At 49.2% G+C, this 12,969-nt stretch overlaps 1 protein-coding gene across 8 annotated transcripts in view; it reads right to left on the minus strand.

Annotated features, from left to right (window-relative positions):
- Nucleotides 1-12,969, minus strand: part of atosa (atos homolog A) — a 194,136-nt gene that overhangs the window by 24,187 nt on the left and 156,980 nt on the right. The window contains exon 9 of one of the 8 annotated variants that reach the window (XM_072470670.1): nt 10,944-11,122. The exons of the other annotated variants lie outside the window; for them this stretch is intronic. Within the exon in view, the coding sequence (XP_072326771.1) occupies nt 11,120-11,122 (3 nt within the window). The 3' untranslated portion in view covers nt 10,944-11,119. Of the gene's footprint in view, nt 1-10,943; nt 11,123-12,969 lie in introns of those variants that run through there. 8 annotated transcript variants of the gene reach the window in all.

The following is a 12,969-nucleotide window of genomic DNA, read 5'->3' on the forward strand; positions in this document are numbered from 1 at the left end:
CTCGTGACAAATTTGATTTGAGGCGCAGATTTGTTATGCAGCTTGACCTAGTTACTTCTTTTCCTGAAACTAAGTTTCCTCTGATGGTTCCTCGATATATCATGTCTGGGGCTTCGGATGGTGGCCATGGAGTGAGTGGTCGCGCATGTGGCAGCTCCTGCTCGAGGCTGTTTTTTTTTACCTTTTCCCCACTTGTAGGGTGGATGTTTTGCAGAAAAAAGGGTGCAGGACTGTCTGGAGCAAAGTTTGACTCCACTGGTGGGGCTGGTGGATGGACCCATGGCCCAGAAGTGGATTGAGAAAAGGGAGCTGGCAGAGCAGGAGAATCTTCGTGCGCCACAGGTCAAGATGGCAGAAGGTAAAGGGCCTACCCTGCCTGCCCAGTCGACGGAGCAGCTGGTGGACTTACTCACTGAAAAGTTTAGTGAACAGAGGAAGGAAGCCCGTGAGGATCTAGAGCCAAGGCAGTAGAGCTGTTAAAAGCAGGAATTGACTGGGTGGAGCAGAGGCTGGAGTCCCAGGGCCAGGCCATTCGGAAAGTGGAGGAGGCAGTGGGGAGCAGCTTGCCTCATTGGCAGCCGAGTTAGGTGTGATGCGGGAGACTCAGCAGCGATTAAGGGAGAAGGTGGAAGACTAGGAGAACTGTTCCCGGAGGCAGAACCTAAGAATCGTGGGGATGCCTGAAGGCACCGAGGGAGTGGATGGGTGCCAGGATGTTGGAGAAGCTGGTGGGGAGTGGGCCGTTGACCGGTCCCTGGTGGTCAACTGAGCGCACAGGGCGTTGCTGAGGAAGCTGCAGGCGAATGAGCCACTGAGGGCGATAGTGGGGTATCTTCACCGGTTCTTAGATAAGGAGAAGATACTGAGATGGGCAAGACAGACAAGGTGCAGCACCTGGGAGGAGAGCGAGCTTCGGGTGTACCAGGAATTGGGCGCGGACCTGGCGAAGAGAAGAGCCGGGTTTAACCGGGAAAAGGCTGCCCTCTTTAAAAAAAGGGGGTGAATTTGGGATGTTGTACCCGACCCGCCTCTCAGTGACATTTAATAGCCGAGAGCACTATTTTGGAACACCAGAAGAGGCGATGGAATTTGTATGGGACAATGGACTAACAGGGGTAGGTGGACATTGAACTGTGGTGGTGTGAGGAGATGGGTGTTTTTTTCAGTCCGCTTTTTCTTGGATCTTTGTTCTTTGTTAGTTGTTGGAGAACTTTGCTCCTTTGAGATATTTGTCGCAATTGAGGGCGAGTGCACCCTTTTTTTCTTGTTTCATTGCTGCTTGGGAGGTGTGAGAGCAGGAGGGGGGGGGGAAGGAATCAGCAGGGGGCAGGAGGCTTAGGCATCTTGGGTGGGGGCTGCCAGTCTAGCTGGGCAGGCTAGTTAACAGGAGCGCAGTGGGGGGTGATCAGATGGTTAGTGTAACAGAGGGGGATAGGGCAGCACAGTAGCATAGTGGTTAGCACTATGGTTTCACAGTGCCAGGGTCCCAGGTTCGATTCCCGGCTTGGGTCACTGTCTGTGCGGAGTCTGCACATTCTCCGTGTCTGCATGGGTTTCCTCTGGGTACACCGGTTTCTTCCCACAAGTCCCGAAAGACATACTGTTAGGTAGCTTGGACATTCTGAATTCTCCCTCTGTGTATCTGATAGGTGCCGGAATATGGTGACTAGGGGCTTTTCACAGTAACTTCATTGCAGTGTTAATGTAAGCCTACTTGTGACAATAAAGATTATTATAGGGTAGTTGTTTGGTTTAAGGGAAGGGGGGCGGGGAGAGAGGGTTGCTGACAAAGGTGCTGTTGCTGGGGCGTAGCATAGGAGGGAGTGGTGACGGTGGACATCGAAGGGTGGGCCTGGCCTAAGGGGCATGGTTGATCGGCGGCTGGGGGGGTGGGGTGGGGGCCCTCCCCCCAAGCTGGTCACATGGAGCGTGAGGGGGCTGAATGGACCAGTTAAACAGTTGCATGTTTTCGTGCACCTGAGGAACTTGAAGGCGGATGTGGCGTTTTTACAAGAAATACGCTTTAAGATCGGGGATCAGACAAGGCTAAGGAAAGGATGGGTAGGGCAAGTCTTCCATTCAGGACTAGACATGAAGACGTGGGGTGGCTGTGCTGGGACATAAGCGGGTGGCGTGGAGGTGGGGAATATAGTGGCTGATTCGAGGGGGGGGGGGGGGGCGGGTTTGTGATGGTGAGTGGAAAGCTGGAGGGGATGCCTGTGGTCCTGGTAAATGCTTATGCCCTAAATTGGTTATTGATCCAAGGTTGGAGCGGTCGTGCCCGAGGTTGGGGAGGGTGTCAGCAGTGGCAAAGGAGCATCAGGGATTCATGGAGCACATGGCGGGGGTGGACCTGTGGAGGTTTGGGAGGTCGAGGGTGAAAGAGTTTTCATACTTCTCCCACGTGCACAGGGTGTACTCTTGGATTGATTTTTTTGTGCTATGTAAGACGTTATTGTCGGGGGTGGTCGACTCAGGGTACTTGACGATTATGGTGTCAGACTATGTGTCGCATTGGGTGGACTTGCAAGTGGACCGGGGGAGGGGTGGAGAGGCAGCACCTGCAGTGGAGGCTGCATGCAGGGTTGCTGCCGGATGAGGAGGTATGTGAGCGGGTGAGGGCCACCATTCAAGGGTATGCGGAACTCAATGACACACGGGAGGTTTCGGCCATCACGCTGTGGGAGGCAGTGGTTAGGGGGGAGTTCATATCGATCCGGGTGCATAGGGAGAAGGAGGAGCGAGCAGAGATGGCAAGGCTAGTAGATGAGATTCTGCGGGTGGACAGGAGGTATTCGGTGGCCCTGGAGGCAGGATTGTTGAAGCAGGGGCAGAAGGACTAGATGGAGTTCGGGCTGGTGTCCATGGGGAAGGCAGTGGGGCCGTTGCAGAGGGCCAAAGTACGAGTACAGGGAGAAGGCTAGTAGAATGCTGGCCCACCAACTCAGGACACAGGAGGCGGTGAGGGAGATTGGAAGGCTGAAGGACGATCGGGGTGGAGTGATACTGGACCCGGTGGGGGTAACCGGGGTATTTGAGGAGTTTTATAGGAGGCTTTACAAATCGGAGCTCCCGACTGGGGGGCGGGGGGGGGGGGGGGAGAGACGCCAAGTTGTTGGCTAAGATCTTGGCCTCACGGATTGAGAACTGTGTGCCGGAGGTAACAGAAGACCAGACGGGGTTTGTTAATGGGAGGCATCTTTCGGCTAAAGTAGGCATCTGTTGAATGTTATAATGATGCCGTCGGAGGGGCGGAATGTGGAGGTGGTGGTCGCTATGGATGCGGAGCATTTGAGGTATCATGGGACATTTTGGTGGAATTTGGCAAGTTCTCGGGGTACAAGTTAAACATGGGGAAGGGTGAGGTATTCCCGATCCATGCGAGGGAGCAGGAGATTGAGCGAGCTGCTGTTTAAGGTAATGTGGGCGAGCTTCAGGTATTTGGGCATCCAGGTGGTGCGGGGATGGGAGCAAATACATAAACTGAATTTGGTCCGGTTGATGGAGCAAAGGAAGAGGGATTTTAAGAGGTGGGACATACTCCCATTGTCATTGGCGGGGCGGGTGCAGTCCGTGAAGATGATGGCACTCCCGAGGTTTTTATTTGTGTTTCAGAACCTTTCTATTTTTATTTCAAAAGCCCTTTTTAGGAAGATCAATTTGTTGATCCTGGGGTTTGTGTGGGCGTGAAAAGCCCCATCGGGTGAAGAAGGTGCTGTTGGGGCGGGGACGGGCTGGCCTTGCCAAATTTAAAACCATAAGATCATAAGACATAGAAGCAGAATTAGGCCACTTGGCCCATCGAGTCTGCTCCGCCATTCAATCATGGCTGATATTTTCTCATCCCCATTCTCCTGCCTTCTCCCCATAACCCCTGATCCCCTTATTAATCAAAAGAACCTATCTATCTGTCTTAAAGACACTCAGTGATTTGGCCTCCACAGCCTTCTGCTGCAGAGAGTTCCACAAATTCACCACCCTCTGGCAGAAGAAATTCTTCCTCATCTCTGTTTTAAAGGATCGTCCCTTTAGTCTGAGATGGTGTCCTCAGGTTCTAGTTTTTCCTACAAGTAGAATCATCCTCTCCGTGTCCACTCTATCCAGGCCTCGCAGTATCTTGTAAGTTTCAATAAGATCCCCTCTCATCCTTCTAAACTCCAACGAGTACAGACCCAGAGTCCTCAAGCTTTCCTCATATGACAAGTTCTTCATTCCAGGGATCATTCTTGTGAACCTCCTCTGGACCCTTTCCAAGGCCAGCACATCCTTCCTTAGATATGGGGCCCAAAACTGCTCAAGATACTCCAAATGGGGTCTGACCAGAGCCTTATACAGCCTCAGAAGTACATCCCTGGTCTTGTATTCTAGCCCCCTCAACATGAATGCTAACATTGCATTTGCCTTCCTAACTGCCGACTGAACCTGCACATTAACCTTATGGGAATCGTGAACAAGAACTCCCAAGTCCCTTTGTGCTTCTGCTTTCCGAAGCATTTCCCCATTTAGAAAATAGTCTATGCCTAAATTCCTCCTTCCAAAGTGCATAACCGTACACTTTTCCACATTGTATTTCATTTGCCACTTCATTGCCCACTCTCCTAGCTTGTCCAAGTCCTTCTGCAGCCCCTTTGCTTCCTCAATACTACCTGTCCCTCTACAGATCTTTGTATCATCTGTAAACTTAGCAACAGTGCCTTCAGTACCGTCTTCCAGATCATTTTTTTTTTTTTAAATAATATTTTATTGAAAATTTTTGGTCAACCAACACAGTACATTGTGCATCCTTTACACAACATTGTAACAATACAGATAATAATGACCTTTTTAAATTTAAACAAAAACAACAACAAATAAATAAATATTAAATAACAAAAAAAATAAATAAAAACTAGCCCTAATTGGCAACTGCCTTGTCTCAACCCCGCCATATCATTTATCCAGGTCTCCACCCCCGGGGGCTTGGCTTCTTTCCACATTAGCAATATTCTGCGCCGGGCTACTAGGGACGCAAAGGCCAAAACATCGGCCTCTTTCGCCTCCTGCACTCCCGGCTCTTGTGCAACCCCAAATATAGCCAACCCCCAGCTTGGTTCGACCCGGACTCCTACTACTTTCGAAAGCACCTTTGTCACCCCCATCCAAAACCCCTGTAGTGCCGGGCATGACCAAAACATATGGGTATGATTCGCTGGGCTTCTCGAGCACCTCGCACACCTATCCTCCACCCCAAAAAATTTACTGAGCCGTGTTCCAGTCATATGTGCCCTGTGTAATACCATAAACTGAATCAGGCTTAGCCTGGCGCACGAGGACGACGAGTTTACCCTGTTTAGGGCATCTGCCCACATCCCCTCCTCAATCTCCTCCCCTAGCTCTTCTTCCCATTTCCCTTTTAGTTCGTCCATCATAGTCTCCCCTTCGTCTCTCATTTCCCTATATATATCCGACACCTTACCGTCCCCCACCCATTTCTTTGAGATGACTCTGTCCTGCACCTCTTGTGTCGGGAGCTGCGGGAATTCCCTCACCTGTTGCCTCGCAAAAGCCCTCAATTGCATGTACCTGAATGCATTCCCTTGGGGCAACCCATATTTCTCGGTCAGCGCTCCCAGACTCGCAAACTTCCCATCCACAAATAGATCTTTCAATTGCGTTATACCTGCTCTTTGCCACATTCCATATCCCCCATCCATTCCCCCCGGGGCAAACCTATGGTTGTTTCTTATCGGGGACCCCCCCAGTGCTCCGGTCTTTCCCCTATGTCGTCTCCACTGTCCCCAAATCTTCAGTGTAGCTACCACCACCGGACTCGTGGTATAGTTCCTTGGTGAGAACGGCAATGGGGCTGTCACCATAGCCTGCAGGCTGGTCCCCCTACAGGACGCCCTCTCTAATCTCTTCCACGCCGCTCCTTCCTCCTCTCCCATCCACTTACTCACCATTGAAATATTAGCGGCCCAATAATACTCACTTAGGCTCGGTAGTGCCAGCCCCCCCCTATCCCTACTACGCTGTAAGAATCCCTTCCTCACTCTCGGAGTCTTCCCGGCCCAAACAAAACCCATGATACTCTTTTCTATCCTTTTGAAAAAAGCCTTCGTGATCACCACCGGGAGACACTGAAACACAAAGAGGAATCTCGGGAGGACCACCATCTTAACCGCCTGCACCCTCCCTGCCATTGACAATGCTACCATATCCCATCTCTTGAAATCTTCCTCAATCTGTTCCACCAACCGCGTCAAATTTAGCCTGTGCAATGTGCCCCAATTCTTAGCTATCTGGATCCCCAGGTAACGAAAGTCTCTTGTTACCTTCCTTAACGGTAGGTCTTCTATTTCTCTACTCTGCTCCCCTGGATGCACCACAAACAGCTCACTCTTCCCCATGTTCAATTTATACCCTGAAAAATCCCCAAACTCCCCAAGTATCCGCATTATTTCTGGCATCCCCTCCGCTGGATCCGCCACATATAGTAGCAGATCATCCGCATATAAAGATACCCGGTGTTCTTCTCCTCCCCTAAGTATTCCCCTCCATCCCTTGGAACCTCTCAGCGCTATCGCCAGGGGCTCAATCGCCAGTGCAAACAGTAATGGGGACAGAGGACATCCCTGCCTTGTCCCTCTATGGAGCCGAAAATATGCCGATCCCCGTCCATTCGTGACCACACTCGCCACTGGGGCCCTATACAACAGCTGCACCCATCTAACATACCCCTCTCCGAACCCAAATCTCCTCAACACCTCCCACAGATAATCCCACTCCACTCTATCAAATGCTTTCTCGGCATCCATCGCCACTACTATCTCCGTTTCACCCTCTGGTGGGGCCATCATCATTACCCCTAACAACCTCCGTATGTTCGCGTTCAGCTGTCTCCCCTTCACAAACCCAGTTTGGTCCTCATGAACCAGCCCCGGGACACATTCCTCTATTCTCATTGCCATTACCTTGGCCAAGACCTTGGCATCTACATTGAGGAGGGAGATTGGTCTGTAGGACCCGCATTGTAGCGGATCCTTTTCCTTCTTTAAAAGAAGCGATATCGTTGCTTCTGACATAGTCGGGGGCAGTTGTCCCCTTTCCTTTGCCTCGTTGAAGGTCCTCGTCAGTAGCGGGGCGAGCAAGTCCAAATATTTTCTGTAAAATTCAACTGGGAATCCGTCCGGTCCCGGGGCCTTTCCCGTCTGCATGTTCCTAATTCCTTTCACCACTTCTTCTACCGTGATCTGTGCTCCCAATCCCATCCTTTCCTGCTCTTCCACCTTGGGAATTTCCAGCCGATCCAAAAACTCCATCATTCTCTCCCTCCCATCCGGGGGTTGAGCTTCATACAATTTTTTATAAAATGTCTTAAACACTTCATTCACTCTCTCCGCTCCCCGCTCCGTCTCTCCATCTTCGTCTCTCACCCCCCCTATTTCCCTCGCTGCTCCCCTTTTCCTCAATTGGTGTGCCAGCAATCTGCTCGCCTTCTCTCCATATTCATACTGTACACCCTGCGCCTTCCTCCATTGTGCCTCTGCAGTGCCTGTGGTCAGCAAGTCAAATTCCACATGCAGCCTTTGCCTTTCCCTATACAGTCCCTCCTCCGGTGCTTCCGCATACTGTCTGTCCACCCTCAGAAGTTCTTGCAACAACCGCTCCCGTTCCTTACTTTCCTGCTTCCCTTTATGTGTCCTTATTGATATCAGCTCCCCCCTAACCACCGCCTTCAACGCCTCCCAGACCACTCCCACCTGAACCTCCCCATTGTCATTGAGTTCCAAGTACTTTTCAATGCATCCCCTCACCCTTAAGCACACCCCCTCATCCGCCATTAGTCCCATGTCCATTCTCCAGGGTGGACGCCCTCTTGTTTCCTCCCCTATCTCCAAGTCTACCCAGTGTGGGGCATGATCCGAAATGGCTATAGCCGTATATTCCGTTCCCCTCACCCTCGGGATCAATGCCCTACCCAACACAAAAAAGTCTATGCGTGAATAGACTTTATGGACATAGGAGAAAAACGAGAACTCCTTACTCCTAGGTCTACTGAATCTCCACGGGTCCACCCCTCCCATCTGCTCCATAAAATCCTTAAGCACCTTGGCTGCTGCCGGCCTCCTACCAGTCCTGGACTTCGACCTATCCAGCCTTGGTTCCAACACCGTGTTAAAGTCTCCCCCCATTATCAACTTTCCGGTCTCTAGGTCTGGGATGCGTCCTAGCATTCGCCTCAAAATTGGCATCGTCCCAATTCGGGGCATACACGTTTACCAACACCACCATCTCTCCCTGTAATTTGCCACTCACCATCACGTATCTGCCCCCGTTATCCGCCACTATAGTCTTTGCCTCGAACATTACCCGCTTCCCCACTAATATAGCCACCCCCCTGTTTTTCGCATCCAGCCCCGAATGGAACACCTGCCCTCCCCATCCTTTGCGCAACCTAACCTGATCTATCAGTTTCAGGTGCGTTTCCTGTAACATGACCACATCTGCTTTAAGTTTCTTAAGGTGTGCGAGTACTCGTGCCCTCTTTATCGGCCCGTTAAGCCCCCTCACGTTCCACGTGATCAGCCGAGTTGGGGGGCTTCCCACCCCCCCCCCCCCCCCTTGCCGGTTAGCCATCATCTTTTTCCAGCTTCTCGCCCAGTTCCCACGCGGCTGTATTTCTCCCAGACGGTGCCCCCCCGCCCATCCTTTCCCGTACCCACTCCCCCCTTTCCCCAGCAGCAGCAACCCAGTAATTCCCCCCTCCCCCCCCCCCCACGCTAGACCCCCCGCTAGCGTAATTACTCCCCCCATGTTGCTCCCAGAAGTCAGCAAACTCTGGCTGACCTCGGCTTCCCCCCGTGATCACGGCTCGCCCCGTGCGGCGCCCCCTCCTTCCTGCTTCTCTATTCCCGCCATAATTATCATAGCGCGGGAACCAAGCCCGCGCCTCTCCCTCAGCCCCGCCTCCCATGGCCAACGCCCCATCTCCTCTCCCTCCCCACCTCCCCCCATCACCACCTGTGGGAGAAAGAAAAGTTACCATACCGCAGGATTAATCATACAATCCCTCTTCGCCCCCCCTCCCACTCGTCCCACCACTTTGTCCAAACGTTCATTTTCGTAGTCCAATCATTCCAATTTTTCTTCTACAATAAAAGTCCACGCTTCATCCGCCGTCTCAAAGTAGTGGTGCCTCCCTTGATATGTGACCCACAGTCTTGCCGGTTGCAGCATTCCAAACTTTATCTTTTTTTTGTGAAGTACCGCTTTGGCCCGATTAAAGCTCGCCCTCCTTCTCGCCACCTCCGCACTCCAATCTTGATAGACGCGGATCACCGCGTTCTCCCATTTACTACACCGAGTTTTCTTCGCCCATCTAAGGACCATTTCTCTATCCTTAAAACGGAGAAATCTCACCACTATGGCTCTGGGAGCTTCTCCTGCTCTCGATCCTCGCACCATAACTCGGTATGCTCCCTCCACCTCCAACGGACCCGTCGGGGCCTCCACTCCCATTAACGAGTGCAGCATCGTGCTCACATATGCCCCGACGTCCGCCCCCTCCACACCTTCAGGAAGGCCAAGAATCCTCAAGTTGTTCCTCCTTGCGTTATTTTCCAGTGCCTCCAACCTCTCCACATATCGTTTCTGGTGTGCCTCCTGTATCTCCGACTTCACCACCAGGCCCTGTATGTCGTTTTCATTCTCTGCTGCTTTCGCCTTCACGACCCGAAGCTCCTGCTCCTGTGTCTTTTGTTCCTCTTTCAGCCCTTCAATCGCCTGTAATATCGGGGCCAACAACTCTTTCTTCATTTCCTTTTTTATCTCCTCCACGCAGCGTTTCAAAAACTCTTGTTGTTCAGGGCCCCATATGAAACTGCCACCTTCCGACGCCATCTTGGTTTCTGCTTGCCTTCCTTGCCGTTGTTCCAAAGGATCCGCTGCAATCCGGCCACTTTCCTCTCCTTTTTCCATCCGTGTCCAGGGGGAACACCCTTCTGGTTTACCGCACGGTGTTTTCAGCCGTTAAAATTGCCGTTGGGGCTCCTATCAAGAGCCCAAAAGTCCGTTTCACAGGGAGCTGCCGAAACGTGCGACTCAGCTGGTCATCGCCGCACCCGGAAGTCCTCTTCCAGATCATTAATGTATATTGTAAAAAGTTGTGGTCCCAGCACAGACCCCTGAGGGACACCACTAGTCACCGGCTTTATCCCAGTCTCTGCCTTCTGCCAGTCAGCCAATCCTCTATCCATGCCAGGATCTTACCCTGAACACCATGAGCTCTTAACTTATTTAACAGTCTCCTATGCGACACCTTGTCAAAGGCCTTCTGGAAATCTAAATAAATCACGTCCACTGGTTCTCCTTTGTCTAACTTGCTTGTTACGTCCTCAAAGAACTCTAACAGACATGACCTCCCTTTGACAAAGCCGTGCTGACTCAGTCCTATTTTACCATGCACTTCCAAGTGCTTCGCGATCTCATCTTTAATAACACTCTAAAATCTTACCAATAATTTAATAAACTATTAGTGGGCAGCAAATACTTAATAATCTTTATTGTCAAAAGTAGGCATACATTAACACTGCAATGAAGTTACTGTGAAAAGCCCCTAGTCGTCCCTAGTTCCCTCAGGATGGAAGTTTGCCTTAAGAGGGTGTGCGGGCGGGTTTGCCCGGAGATGGAAACTGTAACCGTTTATTGATTTCTTCCAGGATAGCCAAGTTAAAATTGTTGTAATTGACAATTTCTTCCTGAAACTTTTAATCTCAGTTGAAGGTACAGTTAACTGAATTACTACAAACACATTGGAGGTTTCTTCAGCACTTTCAATCCTAATTCTTGATGTCTCCTTTTTGGCTTGGGTTGCAATTAGAATAGTGTGCTCAATTTTGAGTGTCATACTTTAGGAAGGATATCAAGGCCATGAACAGAATGCAAATGAAGTTCATTTACTTTTACCTGGGATGACAGGCTTTGATTAGGACAGACGAGAGAAACTGCGGCATTTCTCATTGGTTCAAAGAAGGTCAAAAGCAGGCCCAATAGTGAAAATATGAGACGTTTTGATCGAGCAAACAGGGAATAGCTATTTCCACTGTTTGGCAAGTTGACAACCAGATGGCATAAACCTTCACTAAAAGAACAAATAATTAGGTTAGAAGAATAGGTTTATCCTCCCATAAACAGTAGCAGAATCAATCATTTTTAAAACGGATGGAAAATATTTGATAGAACTATTTACAAGGGAAGAAGGATGAAAGAAATGAACAGGTTTCTTCTCGGAGTCTTACATAAGAATATTGGACTCAATGGCCTCCTGCTACACTATAAATGCCTACTGTTTCAATTTTCTTCAATCTCTTTTTATATCATAGATTATCATAGAATTTACAGTGCACAAGGAAGCCATTCGGCCCATCGAGTCTGCACCGGCTCTTGGAAAGAGCACCCTACCCAAGGTCAACACCTCCAACCTATCCCCATAACCTAGTAACCCCACCCAACACTAAGGGCAATTTTGGACACTAAGGGCAATTTATCATGGCCAATCCACCTAACCTGCACATTTTATAATCTTAGATAATTCTCAAATCTCAATCCCAGTGCTAGCCACAAATATGTTAGTTTACATTGTGTTAGAATTATTGATGCCACATCAGCACACAAAAGGCACCCAACAAGAAATTAAAAGGGCCCTGGTTATACTGGAAATGACACCATAATATACAAACTGCTGGACTTCCAAACAGCACACACATTATGTAGCTAAACAGCAAGTAATTGTAAATTCAAGAAAAAATTATATACCTTTGCACCTTTTAAACACAAGAAAAACTCATCCTCCAATCCTAATACTCAAAAGATTTATGGATTTGAGATTGCAATTTATGAACTACTGCTTGGAAACCAAGATTTTTAGGCACAAAATTTATCATACTCCAATCTGTTAACCTAAAATAACTTATAACATACATATAGCTTTGTAAGTTATACAACAATGCCTCATGAGACACTCAAGCCAAAAGGTACTTTAATTCCATATTTTTTGTGTTTAAAAGTACCTCCTTCATTTTCCGAAGATTCACTTTTTCACTGCGAGAAGAATAAAAATCTCCACTTAGACCCATATGGTAAATCAGTTTTAGAACAAGAGATGGAGAAAGAAAGATAGCTGCCGTTTCTCGTGTTGTAATTCCCATATGACTGGTCACTCTAAAATGGAGAGCTTCTAACAATCTTCTTAATATGTAATCAGAAAATCCTGCCTCATGCTTATCAGGAGCATAGAGATGTTCTAACTGGCTTGAATAGGCCTGACTCCTCAAATTCAAAATAGCCATTTTGGTAATGTATAGAATCCCTACAGTGAAGGAGGCAACCATTCGGCCCATCGAGTCTGAACCGAACCTCCATCTAGGCCCACCCTGCCCAATCCCCCATAAACCCACCAAACTTGGACACAAAGGGACAATTTAATATGGCCAATCCACCTAATCTGCACAACTTTGGACTATGGGAGGAAACAAGTGCACCCGGAGGAAACCCACACAGGCATGGGGAGAACATGTAGACAGTCACCATAGGTTGGAATCGAACCAGGTCACCGGTGCTATGCAGCAGTGCTAACTACTGTGCCACCCTGTAGTTTAAATTACTTTAAAGTTTTATTAAAAGTTAAATTACTGGACAGATTTAGGGATATAAATGACTGTAGATCCATATCATTCTTGCAATCGTAGGTGATGCATTTTGAAAAGGCCTTGCTGCCTCCCCAAGCTACCATACTTTCCATTAAAAACACAAACCCTGTTGAACAGCCACCCACCAGTAACTGTTGAGGAGGTACTGATTATCTTTTGAAACATCGATACAAACGAGTAGTAAACTTGAAAATATTTGTCTTTGTACCCAAATGTGTAACATGAACAATCCTCCAGATTATACTCTAAACTCTCTTGCTAGCATGTGTGAGATATGGTG

This window comes from Scyliorhinus torazame, chromosome 12 (assembly GCF_047496885.1).
Source record: "Scyliorhinus torazame isolate Kashiwa2021f chromosome 12, sScyTor2.1, whole genome shotgun sequence".
Taxonomy (NCBI): Eukaryota; Metazoa; Chordata; class Chondrichthyes; order Carcharhiniformes; family Scyliorhinidae; genus Scyliorhinus; species Scyliorhinus torazame.